The sequence below is a fragment of the Lactuca serriola genome, chromosome 7 (assembly GCF_051521515.1).
Source record: "Lactuca serriola cultivar US96UC23 chromosome 7, Lser_US96UC23_V15, whole genome shotgun sequence".
Taxonomy (NCBI): domain Eukaryota; kingdom Viridiplantae; phylum Streptophyta; class Magnoliopsida; order Asterales; family Asteraceae; genus Lactuca; species Lactuca serriola.
Genome location: NC_136414.1, coordinates 46,450,585 through 46,466,071, shown reverse-complemented (window position 1 = coordinate 46,466,071; position 15,487 = coordinate 46,450,585). Strand labels below are relative to the sequence as shown.

The 15,487-nt window shown below is 32.9% G+C and overlaps 3 protein-coding genes across 5 annotated transcripts; 2 read left to right on the top strand and 1 right to left on the bottom strand.

Annotated features, from left to right (window-relative positions):
• The first annotated feature begins 367 nt into the window (after positions 1 to 367).
• LOC145064908 (mitochondrial ATP-independent inner membrane protease subunit 1a-like) lies at positions 368 to 3,376 on the top strand. Of its 2 annotated transcripts, none has more exons than XM_079012273.1 (6): positions 368 to 508; positions 1,405 to 1,571; positions 1,712 to 1,936; positions 2,047 to 2,157; positions 2,245 to 2,310; positions 3,003 to 3,376. In XM_079012273.1, exons 2-6 carry the CDS (start codon positions 1,452 to 1,454, stop codon positions 3,015 to 3,017), a joined length of 537 nt encoding a protein of 178 aa, XP_078868399.1. In that variant the 5' UTR covers positions 368 to 508; positions 1,405 to 1,451; the 3' UTR covers positions 3,018 to 3,376. The 2 variants fall into 2 exon arrangements, with proteins under 2 accessions (XP_078868399.1, XP_078868400.1); XM_079012274.1 differs by lacking the exon at positions 368 to 508 and adding an exon at positions 533 to 570.
• Positions 3,377 to 4,084: 708 nt separating this feature from the next.
• LOC145063176 (tobamovirus multiplication protein 1-like) lies at positions 4,085 to 7,744 on the bottom strand. Of its 2 annotated transcripts, none has more exons than XM_079010761.1 (13): positions 7,384 to 7,744; positions 6,743 to 6,793; positions 6,531 to 6,564; positions 6,357 to 6,443; positions 6,218 to 6,269; positions 5,947 to 6,124; positions 5,771 to 5,866; positions 5,615 to 5,675; positions 5,297 to 5,361; positions 4,857 to 4,931; positions 4,690 to 4,765; positions 4,411 to 4,577; positions 4,085 to 4,315 (listed from the first exon to the last, which is right to left on the bottom strand). In XM_079010761.1, the coding sequence occupies exons 1-13, from the start codon at positions 7,549 to 7,551 to the stop codon at positions 4,277 to 4,279; spliced, it is 1,149 nt and encodes a 382-aa protein (XP_078866887.1). In that variant the 5' UTR covers positions 7,552 to 7,744; the 3' UTR covers positions 4,085 to 4,276. The 2 variants fall into 2 exon arrangements, with proteins under 2 accessions (XP_078866887.1, XP_078866888.1); XM_079010762.1 differs by having other exon boundaries at positions 4,085 to 4,310.
• A 2,063-nt stretch (positions 7,745 to 9,807) lies between these two features.
• On the top strand, positions 9,808 to 13,829 carry LOC145061555 (uncharacterized). The gene is made up of 2 exons (XM_079009067.1): positions 9,808 to 13,067; positions 13,161 to 13,829. The coding sequence occupies exons 1-2, from the start codon at positions 9,971 to 9,973 to the stop codon at positions 13,508 to 13,510; spliced, it is 3,447 nt and encodes a 1,148-aa protein (XP_078865193.1). The 5' UTR covers positions 9,808 to 9,970; the 3' UTR covers positions 13,511 to 13,829.
• Positions 13,830 to 15,487: the final 1,658 nt, after the last annotated feature.

Here is a 15,487-nt window from a genome sequence, read left to right as displayed (position 1 = left end):
GTCATTTTTTTCATCTTACTACTTATATTTCATTACAAATTGGCCAAAAGTGTTTTAATATTTCTCACTTTTAGTTCCTTTGACCATTTTTTACATTCATTTTGTCCATTTTCCGTCTATCGATTTGTGTTTTTATTTTGGACCTCGTTTTTTTCATCTTTTTCTCATCATCATTCTTTTTGAATAAAACAAAATATATCTCATTGCCACAAAGGTGACCCTTGGTTCACCACGGGCCCACCCACTAGTTTATTTCTAAATTACTATGAATTATTAGTTTTTTTTTTTTTTAATTTTAATTTTAATTTTTTTAATTTTTTTAATTTTTATTTTAAATAAAGCTCATGAAAATGTACCGGGGTCATTTTTGCATTTTCTAAAAACGATCGGGTTTTATTTAAACATTCATACTCAACTTCATCGGGGTTTTTAAGCTTCCTCAAATTTCCACAATACGACGACGCTTCTCTCGCCGTCGCCGGCGACAAACACTTCCATCTTGTATAAGGTAGGTCTAATCACTCATTATCTCCTCACTTCTATCAGTTTAAGTTTTATCTTTGATCCTTGGTAAGATACTTAAAATAAGTTTATTTCTCTAAGGTTTTCACTTTGATCATATCTTTATAGTTACCCCCTTCCCCTGAAACTACAACCTCGGTGTATCAATTTTGTAATTTCCCTGGCACTGTGAATTTGATATCTTGATCTCTTTTTAATTTTGTAATTGTTTTAGGAAAAGGAGTATTGCCTATACAAATATATCGTTTATTGCTTATTCTTTTGGAAATTTGGTAGATTCATAAGTTTAATACTTTGCTAAGCTTAATACAATGTTAGATGTTGTAAGTGAGTTGCTTTCATTCTTTATTTGACTTAAGTTATATCTCTGTGTGATGCCCTTATACTCATATTACATTCTGGATGATTGTTTTTATCAAAATTTCTACTTCAAGATTCGCCTACCACCTGCTCGATGAAATGCTTAAGAGAAACTTGTGGTTGCTTCTTTATCAATATTAAGATTTTCTAAACTTCTATATGCAACTTCACATGCAATGCCTGGAGTTTGGTTGAAGCTTTAGCCCCTTGCACTTATGGAATATCTTCTTTGGAACTGTAAATTTAGTATTTAGATCAAGATACTACAATTCTAATAATATTTTTACAAAATAAGTATTCCATATGAATGCTTTAATGATTTGCTAATGCTTAACAAGATTTAGGAAGCTCTAAAAGAGTTTCTTTCTTCCTGTCCTTACACAAAATAGCATATTTAGAACTTAGAAGACAAAGTATTCATAGTAGCTAAGAAGCATCTTGTTATTTATTCCCGAAAATGCACAAGATAGTTAAAGTATAAATGATTCAAATGATTGTGATCATTATTATTTGTCAATTTAGGTACAATTTTCCAGAAATATTTATTTGTCCAAATTCAAGAGAGAGAGATGAGCTTGTTTCAAAGATGGGCTTACATAGTAAAAGAAGCACTTGACAAAAGCTTTTCAGTTGCCAAATTCTTCTGTGCAATTCATGTCACCAATACCTACCTCTTCTCCACTGCTATGGTAAACTCTAAAAGAATCCTTTTGATTGGAGGGAATGGAATGAGTCATTCCATTCCATCAAACAAAACAAATACCTTCATTCCATTCCTTGTGTGATTCCATCATACCAAACACTACCTAAAACAATCGTCTACATGCAGGTCCAAGGTCCTAGCATGCTCCCCACTTTCAACCTCAACGGTGAAATTGTCCTACTTGACAGAATCTCAACCCGATATGGCAAAGTGGGCCCCGGTGATGTCATCATAGTCCGGTCACCTGAAACTCCAAGAAACGTTGTCACCAAGAGAATTATTGGCATGGAAGGTGACACTATCACCTACATTGTGGACCCCACAAATAGCGATAGAACCGAAACCATAGTTGTATGATTAATCTTGTTCTTCAATTTTTATTTTTTTTATTTATTAAATTGTGTGTTTTATAAATAAATAAATAAATAAATGATAATGTTTTGGTATTTTTATATGTATAGGTTCCAAAAGGACATGTTTGGGTTGAAGGGGATAACATTTATAATACTTATGATTCAAGGAATTTTGGACCTGTTCCTTATGGACTTCTTCAAGGCAAGGTTTTTTGGAAGGTAATTATTTATTTATTTATTTTTTTGGGGTATAGGGTTTAGGGTTTAGGGTTTAAGAAAAATGTATATTTTTTATAAATGTTACAGATATGGCCCACTAGTGCATTTGGATCAATTGGGAGGAGACCACAAATTGGTGACCCTGCCTTTAAGGTACTTTTTGTAAGGCTTTGTTTGTTACATGGGACATGATGACCAAAAAGCTTTCTGGAGCTATTTTTGCTTATAAGGATTAGGAGGGCGTTTTTGTCTTTTGCACAGACAGGAGATCGAGAAGGATTTCCTATTCCATTGTGTTCACCTTTTGGGGCGAGACAAAAGTTGCAAGTTTTGTCTCATTGACACCAGTTTCAGTCCAAATGCAATACAAGTTGTTTTATCATGTCATGCCATGCTATGTCATGTCATGTTATGTATTTTGTCACATTAAAACCCATTCTTGAAGTATCCTCTCCAAACATAAGCTTTAAGTCATGATTTCAATAATCAAATTATCTATTTGAAATATGTTATACCCCTCCTCCTATTTGTTGTTTTTAGGAACACATTATAATTGATATTGATATTATTTTGTAAAACTAGTCGATGTAGTTATAAAAAGGGAAAATTCAATAAAAAAATATGGTACTTTTTTTTTTTCAAAATATCACTACATAAAACTTTGAATTCTAAAATAAACACTATAGTGATTTTTATGGATTTTTACCTTATAAAAATATAATATTTTTAATATTTAATAAATTAGATTAATTAGTCAGAAAATAACAAAAAGTTAAATATAAAGTATGATTAAGAGAGTTTTTTTTTTTTCCTTGAATTTTATGTGGTATGTATTTTGGTTACAGGCTGTGGAGCAGTGACACATTTATGACTTGTAAAATGATGAAGTCTTTATTGACACAATTCTCCAAGGAGGGTTTTTTTTTTTTTTTTTTTTTTTTTTTTTTTTTTTTTTTATAAATAGCTTTTTTGAGCTACAAATGGAGCATCATTTGTTTGTTGTTGGGGCAAATTTAATACAGCCTGCTTCATGTTTGGGAATAATACGGGTTGGGCTTATGAATGTAGACAAGGGTATTTATGTCTTTTGCACGAACATTAAGAGCAGATACGTTGTTCCTTTTCTTTAGGTAGGATAAAAAGATTATAATTTGTGTCTCGTTGACATAACTTTTGTTTGCTATGACAACGAAGAATCGAAGGACTTTGACTTTGAGCATACTATAGCGCATAGAAATTAATGAACAAGATGTAGATGAATTTCACAGCATTTTATTTTCAGTTTTTATTGGGTTAATGCCCTAAATGGATAATGAACTATTTTTGGTCATGTTTGACAATACATGTTTGTACGGGAAGTTAGAAATGGAAAGTTGTAACTCTTATTTATATAGAACTATTCGTCTATAAGTTTTTTAAATATTTAAAATGACATAAAACATAAAATAAAAGCTAACAACTCTCAAAAGCTATTTGAAATAATTTATGGATTAAGAGTTTTTTTTGTTTAAAATAAAAGTTTTAAGCTCATACTTTCAAACAAAAATTCAAAATTGTTTCCCTTATTCAAGTTTTTTTGAAAGCTAAAAGTTAAAAACGTATAACTTTTTCTCTTTCTTTCTAAAAGCTTTCAAAAACTAAACTCATTGCTGAACACACTCTTTATTTTTAGTAGATACATTTTTGTTTTTTTTAAATATATTATATGAAGGTAAACAACTATAACATTTTGTTCATAAAATACCACTAAAAAGGGTATTTTGTGACCGAAATGTTCCTAAAATCTATGATGTCTTACAAAAAAAAAGTTAATTATTTTGAAAAACATATCCAGGTATTGCAATATAATTCAAATAAGAGGCAACTTTCACAACTACAATTAGATACTTTTTTCAAAGTATAAAATTCTAATACGTAAAGTACAACATTATAAAATATAATAATTTAATAAACACTTAAAACAGTACAATGTTGTAACAGAAAAAAAAAAAAAACATATCAAAGAAAAAAAAAAGAGATTGTATTTATATATACAAAAAGCCTAAACTATCAAAAATCCCTCCACTTTTCACCTTTGTTGACTCGACTTGACCTAGTAAGTTTATTAAATATCGTTTGATCAACTGCAGTCAAATCGGACTTGCCCTTGATCCCTACACTTCAAAAAAAACAAATCTTCTAGATTCTTCCGAAACATTAACATAAAGATTATATATATATATATATATATATATATATATATATCATTCAAACCTGATTTTGTGCAGTTGTAATACTAGTCCAATGTTGCGGTTGTGTTGTAGTAGCCGAATAGTCACTTACATAAGCAAGTGTTCTAGATTCTTCCGGAACATTAACCACAACCAAAGGTGGCAATTCTCTCATCACCCACAACACAAAACCTGAAGGTACAGATGAACCTAGACAACATGGTATGAATTAAGAAATAGCAATGTACTTTCATTGATTTTTCAAAGTACAATATTGTAATAAGTAAAAAATTAAAAGTAGGATGCTAGTTTTTGCATTTACCTATGAAGTAGTAGACAATGAGTAAAAGAGAAGCATAGAGGCCTCCGATTCCCTCCCAATCACAATGATAGAGAACCTGTGAAAATCAATGATGTGGGCCCCACCTACTACATTAAATTAAGACATTGAGGAAAATGGCTGAATGAATTTAGAAGAAAAATACTCACGGGTATATTTGTAAACATAGCAACAACTGAACTTGAGGTGAAACAAACAGCAGAAACTATCGCAAGTCCAGCAACCTTAAAAACAGAAAAAATGTAAACCATAATAAAGACAATTACACTTTTGGTCCCTGTGTAATTGTAATTTTTGTAATACCGATTCTTTTTGGATATTTTTTTTGCATTTTTCATCCCTATATACCTTTTTGGTCCGTGACTTGCATGCACAATGTTTAGAAATGGGTGTTAAGCACATGGAAAATTACCATTTTGCCCTTCAAATTTTGTCCTTTATATTGATTATGATTATTATTATTTTGGCGGAGCAAAGGACTTTCGGGGTTCTAGTTAGGGATTTGGAGAGGGGGACGAATGAGTATGAGGGGCAAAATGGTCATTTTCATAAAATTAACGAATTGGCTGTTAATTAAATGACCACATACCTTCCATATTTCGGAAGAAGCCCTCTCAGATCTCACTTTACTCATTTTTGATACCAGCACATATCCTGTACATTTTTTTAATAAAAGCAGATGAATTCAAATAAACAATAAATCAAAGAGATAAATACAAAAAAAAAAACCCCAAAGTACAATGTTATCATAATAAGAAAAAAAAATCAAATGTACAATGTTGTAATAGAAAGAAACAGAATAATACACAAATATGTTGCTATTTCTTGCATAAAGAGAAAAAATTTGTAGCATTAAAATATTTAAAACTAAAAAAAAAAAAAAATAGCAGATACCAAAGATGCTGACCATAGTATGCTAATGCGCCACCTAGGACAAGCATAACAACAGCAAAAGTATCTACATACACCTGCAAGCTTATAAGAAAAAATAGCATCATACTTTGAAATATTTCTTAATAAGAAATTCAAAAAAAAATATTAAATAAAAACCAATAATTTATACCCGTGCAACAACTGAAGAATCAATAGGATTCTTTCCAAGGCCAATCCAAATAAGCACAGCTGATGTCAGCATTAACACCAGTATCAACAAAGTCACCTGTTAAAAGAAAGACGAAAATACCCCTGGGTTTAAAAACTGTAGATAGGGGAGGGGCAAAATAGTAATTATGAATATACCAATATGACAACTTGTTGACGGATGCCAACAGGGAAGACTCTAATATTGCAACATCTTCTACGAGTGTAATTAATAACCTTCAAATTCGGCTTATTTACTTTCTCTACCAAAGCTTCATGAAAACTACCTTCTGATTCATCTTCATCTTCATCATTTGCTTGATGACAAAGGTCAACCCTACGAATTGTTGAAAATGAATTTTAAAAGGGATTAATTTCTAGAATACAATCACATGTGAATCAAATCAAGATTTTCATAAATGAGACGTACCAGAAAGATAGAAGAAGAAGAAAAGCTGCAAGAAATAGAATCTTGGGCAATGCTACAAAACAAAATATGAAAATACTTTTTTTTTTTCTAATAATTATCCAAGATGTGTATTTGTAAATTTTATAATATAACACCATACCCATAACAACAAAACCACATGAATTTGACCAACAGATCCACTTCTTACAAGCAGCAATAAGAGTTAATATAAAATAAACACCATAACCTACCACAAAAAAAAAATGTTTGTTGGAAATATAAGGAAATTTAATGTCTTAAAATTAATACAAAGAAAAAGTCTTAAGTATCATACCAATGTTGGAAAAACCAATCATTAGATGAAACACCTGAAATTAGATTCTTAACTGAGTTACATTTGATGAGTAGAAAATATTATGTAACAAAATAAAATATATATTGACCATATTGGTAGCAAAATACCAATTTGTAAGTGGGTTGCTTTTATAGAATGAATTCTCATGAAAATCAGTGACAAATAAAGGATATTTAAAGGGTATTACTTACTTTTTGTCGAGTCCAACCTCTCTGTGGATTCCTAGAATGAATTCTCATCAACTGACACAAGAAAGTACAAAATATTAGTATTAAACAAAAAATCTTGATTAGAATTTAAGTATTGAAATTTAAATAAAAGAACATCAATCAGAAACTTTTTGATTTACGAAAGAGCTACAAAAAGTCAGAATGGCATATTCTCATTTCTGATTCTGATTCTGATTTTTTTTTTCTGCATTAAGCATCATGTCAAAAAGAAACACTCCCATTAACTCCTGAAGAATCAGCATCTTAATGTACTAAATAGTTACAGAAGAATGCTTTCTTATGCAGCTGTAGCTACTAGCTACTTCGACAATCCTACAGCATTATGAAGTGAAGTTAATTCTTCATTTCTTCATTAAGGGTAAGCAAACAAATCCCATTGTCAACCAATTCACGAAAAAAAGAACTCGTTAACTCAGAGGCGATTAAAGCAATTCACCCTATTGTGAAAATTGGCATTACGTTTGATATATTGGAAGTGAGTTCTCGATTTCTTTAATCCAAACAACAGGCCATTTGAGAAACGGAGAGTTACAGCAAACCTAATAACCCAATTTGAAAAGTCAAAATGTAGAGATTGATTGAAATTCGAAAAGAGAAGAGACCTGGTAAAATGCAAGGAGGGCAATAGCGACATCGAGAAAAGCAAGAGCAAGATTGACAGCCACTAAGGGCTTTGAGTAACAACCAGGCTCTGTTAACTCCCGTATCATCATCTCGCTCCTCAAGCATACGGACCCCATTATTCGTGAGCCTTCTTTGTATTCATACATGAAGAATTGGAGTCTCGGCCTCTCAGGGCTTGGGTTGATGGAGAGTGTAGGGTTGGAATTTGAAAAACAATATCTTGTTGTTGTTGCTGCTGTTGAGGTATCTATCAATGGCGGATCTGCTAATTGATAATCGGCTTCTTTATATACCACTACTTAGCTGTCTCTGTAAAATGAAATGTCTTTGGTAGTGAGTGCATCTTCCGTATATTTGCACACGTATGTAATGATGTGACGTTGTCTGTCGTCACATTTTGAACCGTTTGGTTTTATGAAATCCTCAGGTTTTCGGTACCCGGTTTTCATTCCAGCCCGGTTCATGGATTTTATTAAAGGGTATTCTCTAAAAAAACAAATGTTTTTTCTGATATCTGTTTTTATCAAGTGTAATTATATATTTTAATTTTGTAAAATGATCTTTTATATATATATATATATATATATATATATATATATATATATATATATATATATATATATACCCGAATAAATAAGAATGATTTTGCCACATGTCCTTCTCTCATTCAATTTGTCACATGTCATTTTGTCATAATTTAGAGATATATTTATTTTCCACTTGTCATTTATTTCATTTTCCATTTCTAATATATTATTAATTAGTTTCCATAAATTAAACCTACCATAATGATATTAATTTCAAATTTTAAATTTTAAATTTCAATTTCAATTTCAAATAAATTTATAGTTTAAACCTTTGTGTTTAATATTTTGTTATAATTAACCTGTTTAGTATATGGGTCCGATAACTAAACAATAGTTTTAATTTATTAATTTTTTGCATGTTTTTTTTCTCATAATTTTTATTTATTTTAAATTTCGAATTCAAATAAACTTCTCATTTAATCATTTCTATTTAACATTTTGTTTTAATCAACCCGTATAATATATGGGTTTCACAACTAGTATATATATATATATATATATATATATATATATATATATATATATATATATATATATATATAACTTATAGATTTGAGCGGGTAAGAGGTTAATAAATGAAATTTTAATTAAATCAAAGTTTTATAATCTTTATTTAAAAAATAATAGTAAGTTATAAAAAAAACTTTAAAATGATATTTTGGTCATATTACATAATTTACTTTCTAATTCATTTGACAAATTTTCAAACCAAATAGAAAACATATTTTATTTCATGTCAACCAAACGCATTATATATCCTAATTCTTTTGATAGATTTCATTCCTTCCAAAAACATTTTCATCTCAACAAAATGCATTACATATCCTAATTCTTTTGATAAATTTCATTCCTTCCAAAACATTCTACAAACGATCCCTTAAAATTTTGGATGATCATTTGAGACTTTGAAGAAAATGAGAGAAATTATGTTAAATATTGTGGGCATTAATGTCGGGGAACACTTACTTTCAAATTGAGCATCATTAATAAGTATCCAATCATATTGGACTAACTATCGAGCATTGAAGATATTAACAAAAATTCCTTAACTTCATCGCTGAATTTAAATTAGTTAATATGATCCGCAACCTGCATACCTTCTAGCATCTTCATATTCACCAATGATGGAATCAAGAATATTTTATTAGTTGTCGAGGGTTTTTTTTTTGTACATATTGAATAACGTCGTGATTAGGCCAAACAGTGTCTTCTTGTTAATGAAAACCTACCCATCCCAAGTGTATGTTGATCTAACAATACCTGATCCTCCTGCTTCATCGATTCATGTTTATTTTCTGACAATGGTTGATGCATGTAGTTTTTTCTTGTAGAGATAGTCTTCTGACCTACATCTTCCAAAAGCCAAATAAAAATGCAAAAAATAAACATAACAAAAGAATTACGTGATTCACATTATTAGTATAATTGTGTTATGTCTACCGACAAAATAAAGATATTTATTACTAATATCAAGAGGAGGTTTACGATTACATTGACACTGACGAATGTCACCCTTGGTTTGCTATTCATATCCTTCACATTCACCATTTAAAATATTTTGCCAAAAGGCCCAAAACCATGACATTCTCCGCATCTCAACAATAAATATGCAATATTAGTATCTCTTCAAAATATTTTGACTAACTTTTTTTAAACACAATAATACGTTAAAGTTAATGTATAGTCTGCTATATATATTATAAATACTTAAATCAGTGCAATAAAATAATAAAACCATAAAATAAAGTTACATATATAACATCTATAATTTGATAGGTTGACAAGTATTAGATTGATATTGTACACTGATATTTTATCTTCGACACTATGTGGCACTATTCCAATTTCCACGTCAAATGCAAGACTTCCAGCTTGTGGAATTTATGTAATGGGAAAGCACTTACAATAATCGACCTATGATTGAGTAATCTATAACTAACTTCATGCTCATGTAACTAAACCCACTTCAAAATCAACAATGGTGTTCAAAACCCTTGTCCTTTTATCTTTTCTGCTACTTGGTGTTCTATCTGCAGATTCTAGCTTAAAAGATGAAGTTGATGCTTTGGAACATTTCAAGAACTCAATCACAGATGACCCAACTGGCGCACTCCTGGATTGGAATGCTGATTCCACCCACCACTGCAACTGGACCGGAATCCAATGTGATGATGTCTCAAAACGTGTAGTTTCCATTTCTATTCAGCAAACACAGCTCAAAGGCCAAATCTCTCCTTTTCTTGGAAACCTTTCCAGCCTCCAGGTTCTTGATCTTTCTTACAATTCTTTTACTGGAAACATTCCTTCCCAATTGGCATATTGCACACAGCTTGCTGGACTTTCCCTTTACACCAATTCCCTCTCTGGGCCGATTCCATCGGAACTGGGAAACCTCCGGAATCTGCAGATACTTGACCTCGGAAACAATTCGCTAACTGGAATCATTCCGGAAAGCTTGTGTAATGTCACTTCCTTGTTAGAACTCAGCCTTGATGACAACAAACTCAATGGTACAATCCCGGAGAGAATCGGTGATTTGATAAATCTTCAGCAACTTGGAGCTTATAATAACCGTTTACAAGGCTCAATTCCTACTTCTGTACGTAATCTAAAAAAGTTGATAGCTCTTGACTTCAGTCAAAACCAACTTTTTGGTATCATTCCTAGACAGATTGGAAACTTGTCAAATTTACAAGCTCTTCAGTTGTTTGAGAATTCTCTTTCTGGGAAAATACCATCTGAACTTGGCCATTGCACGAATCTGTCACTTCTTAATTTATACAGCAATAAGCTCGTTGGAAGCATTCCTCCAGAGATTGGAAATCTCTTGGGCTTACAGGTGTTACGGTTATATGATAATCAGCTGAATTCCACAATCCCAGATTCGTTATTCCGATTAAAATCATTATTGGTTTTGCAACTATCAGAGAATAATCTCATTGGGAATCTTTCTTCTGATATCAGTTCACTGAAATCATTACAATCTCTTACCCTTCATCAAAATAATCTTTCTGGGGAGATTCCAGCATCCATAACCAGGTTAGTCAATTTGACATACTTGACACTTAGCTTAAACTTTCTCACGGGATCAGTTCCTTCGAGTATTGGGTCTCTTCATAATCTTAGAAATTTGTCTCTTAGTAATAATCTTCTAGAAGGGTCTATCCCGTCAAGCATCACAAACTGTACTAATATGCGTTGGATAGATTTTGCTAGAAATAGGATGACAGGAGAAATGCCTCAGGGTTTAGGGAAGTTGTCAAATCTTACATATCTAATTGTTAGTGACAACAAAATGTCAGGAAGAATCCCAGATGATATCTTCAATTGTTCAAGTCTTGTGATCTTAGATATGGCACATAACAATTTCAGTGGGTTGTTAAAACCGGGTATTGGAAGACTTTCTAATCTCCAAATTCTGCAAATTCATGGCAATTCCTTTTCGGGCCCCCTCCCAACAGAACTCGGAAATCTAACTAGTTTGATGTTGTTAAACTTGGGACAAAACCAATTTTCGGGTATGATTCCTGTAGAATTCTCAAACATTTCTTCCCTTCAAAGCCTTTCGCTTGGTAACAATAATCTTCAAGGAGAGATTCCAGATGAAATCTTTGAGCTCAAACAGCTTACAGAACTCTACTTGATGAACAACAAATTTGTGGGTTCTATTCTGAATTCTGTTTCAAAGCTAGAGCAGCTTTCTCAGTTGGATCTCAGTGGAAACAGGTTTCAAGGGTCCACCCCGGATAGTATGAGAAAACTTAACAAGTTGATTTCGATAGATCTCTCACATAACTTGTTCACAGGGTCGATTTCAGGGTCCGTGATTGGAGGTATGAAAAATACACAGATCTTTCTCAACTTCTCCAACAATTTTCTTACAGGAAACATCCCAAATGAATTAGGCGAGCTGGAGATGATACAAGCCATTGATATCTCAAACAATAATCTGTCTGGAAGGATTCCGGTGACGCTTCAAAGATGCAGAAACTTGAGAAGTCTTGATGTGTCAGGAAATCAGCTTTCTGGTCGTGTTCCAGAAGAAATATTCCCTCCTCTCGATCTGCTTTCCAGCATAAACTTTTCAAAAAATCAGTTCGATGGAAAGATCCCTGGAACTATGGGGAATTTGACCTATCTTACCTCTATTGATCTTTCACGCAACAAATTCAAGGGTTTGATTCCGGAAAGTTTAGGCAACATTTTGGATTTGAAAGAACTCGACATTTCTTTCAATCAATTAGAGGGTCGTGTTCCCCATAGTGGTATTTTCAGAAACATAAGCGCAGTTGCATTAGAGGGAAACCCATCTCTGTGCGTTGCCAACAACACCAAATTATGTGCCACCCAAAGTCGATCAAAGGCTGTGTTGATGTTTTCAATACTCGGATCAGTTGCATTGCTTATTGTATTCATTTTTGTAACACTATGTTGTTGCCATGTTAGAAAAACGAAAGTCAAAGCGCCTGACTACACCCCAGGGTTGACTCTCAGAAGATTTGATAGAAAAGAACTGGAAGATGCTACCCACAACTTCAGTGAAGGTAACATTTTGGGTACAACTAGTTTAAGCACTGTGTACAAGGGTAGGCTAGAAGATGGGAGGAAGATAGCTGTAAAGATTTTGAACATCGCCCAGTTTTCAGCTGAATCTGACAAGAGCTTTAACAAAGAAATGAACACATTGGGGAAACTGAGGCATAGAAATCTAGTGAAGGTACTTGGTTACGCATGGGAGAGTGGGAAGCTAAAGGCTTTGGTTCTTGAATACATGGAAAACGGTAATTTGGATAGGATTATACACGACTCTTGGATTGATAGATCAAGATGGGATTTGTCTGAAAGAGTAGATGTTTTGGTGTCTGTAGCTAGAGGATTGGTGTACTTACACTCGGGGTATGATTTCCCAATAGTTCACTGTGATTTGAAGCCTTCTAACATACTTCTGGATGAAAAGTGGGATGCTCATGTAAGTGATTTTGGCAGAGCTCGAATTCTTGGAGTTCATCAACAGGATGGAAGCAACATCTCTTCTGCTTCCACATTTCAAGGCACCATTGGTTACTTAGCACCAGGTAACACATTCTAAAATTCTAACTTGTAAGTATCTAGAATTGTATTACCTTTCACCTTGAATGTCACACTAATGCACTTCTGTTTTTAACCAGAGTTTGTATTTATGACAAAACTTACAACAAAAGTGGACGTATTTAGCTTTGGAATAATAGTGATGGAATTTATGACAAGAAAAAGACCGACATGTGTCGTTACTGAAGAGGAGGGGATCCAAACGATCAGTTTGCCACAACTAGTAGATCGAGCACTTTCAAATGGAATGAAAGATTTGATTGAAATTGTAGACCCTGATTTGGGTTCTAATTTCTCAATGAATCAGGGTGTCATAATCATAGAACGACTACTTAAGTTAGCTTTATCTTGCACCATAATGGATCCAAAAGATCGACCTGACATGAATGAAGTCTTATTTTCTCTTTCAAAGATCAGTAAGAATGTCTAAAAACATTTCACTCAGTTCCTTCTATGGATTCCTGGAATGAATCCTCATCAACTGACACAAGAAGGGTGAAAAATATCAGGTGTCATGACTCATGAGGATCGAATTTTAATGAAATAACATGAATCGAAAACTTTGTGATTTACTATTATGCAACATGATATAGTTATGTTGTTCATAGTAGAAAGAGTTACAAAAATGCATATTCTCATTTCTAATTTTGATTCGATATATATCATGGTGATATATAATGTTAAGAAAACCTAGATATTAATTAAAACTTGTATATTGATTGTATGTTGGATTTTAAAGTACGTTGTTATTTGATTATTGAAATCCTTTTTGTTATGAAAGATAGGAAATTGTTAATTGTGAACTTTGATGTGAAAGTGATGCAACATAGAACTCATCATCGGGTCTTTGTGTGGTTGGATTTCAATCAAATGTCTCAAATCTGTGACTTGTTGATGGGTTCCCAACTTGGTTCGGTTCGTAGTATCATGATCGGTTATTTCAGCTCGAAGGCTAGTGGACTATGTAGAACCAAAACCGGTCCTTGAACCGAAATACCAATAGACATATCCCATAAATTCGACACAGTAGCATCAAAATTGTTCCATAAATTCGACCTAATGGCATCAAAACCAGTATGGTTGCTCTTTTAAAATGTTTTTGTTTATCTTTATTTTTATTGATATTTAATTTATCTCCTAAAATATAACAAGAAACAATGTAAAAGCATTAACCATTCAATAACTAATGTAAAAACACTCATAACCATTAACGATTCAACAACTAATGTATAAACATTCAAAAAACTATGGTTAAAACATTCAAAGCCATTGAAAAAGATGTCCATCTAATTATCTTTACATGTAGCAATTTCTTTTGCGTTTTGTTTTTTTACTTTAATTATCATCTCTTAAATCCCTCTCAACTTAATTACAAACATCATTCAATCATGAAATTGAAAATTACAGAGGTCAATACATATCGACGGAAGGTAATCGGGCAACAAGTTGCGCCGCTAGCCATTTCTGGATGGCAAAACCAATTCTTTTGAAAACAACATCTGCAGATCTAGGAGATATAACATTAGAATGCATGACCCGTTGAACTCTGTTGAGGAGCTCCACTGCCTCTGGTGCGAGAAAACCAAATGTATCAAATGCAAAGGAGATATAACATTAGAATGCATGGCCCGTTGAACTCTGTTGAGGAGCTCCACCGCCTCTGATGTGAGAAAACCAAATGTATCAAATGCAAAGGATACAAACATATGTTGATTTTCTATACATGCAGTCTCGTGCTTTGCCACTTTGCACACAACGGCTTTAAAAGCGGCATGCCCTACTGTAAAACCTCCGTTCCTCAAGAAATGCATTGGACATGCATGTCTAGAAAGTAAGGATTTTTATGTTGTTATTTGATGCTAGAAACGTTATGGAAATGGGGATCTAGTGGTCTTCAAGAGAAAGTGCTTAATGGGCTAAGCCAAGCTTGGCTCTTGCCCTTTTTAGGTCTAGAAATGGGATCTCCATCCCTTAAAGAGTCTAAAGGGGTAAAACCGGAAACTTTATCCACTTAGACCATAGAATAGACCAGATCTAGGCTTTAGAGCCCTTAATATCAAGGAAACTGACTTAATCCATTAAGTTGTGTAGGAGCCCAGTGCCCACGACGTGGCGGCTGGGCTGAGACTCGACTGTGTTGTCACTTAGTGGCCACACCGTGGCGAACTGTTGTAGTTGATCTTGACTTTGACCAAGTTTAAACTAAGGGTATTTTGAATTGTATTTGAGATTGGTTGCTATTTGATGAACAAGTGACGGGTAGAGCTGAGCTTCAGAGCATAGACCTATTCAGATATTTGTTCAGACAAAGTGGTAAGTTTTCCTCATTGTACTTGTGGGTCGAAGGCACCAATGCCACCCCACTAGGTTATGTGTCCTGGTATATAGGATGTTGCTATACGGTAAT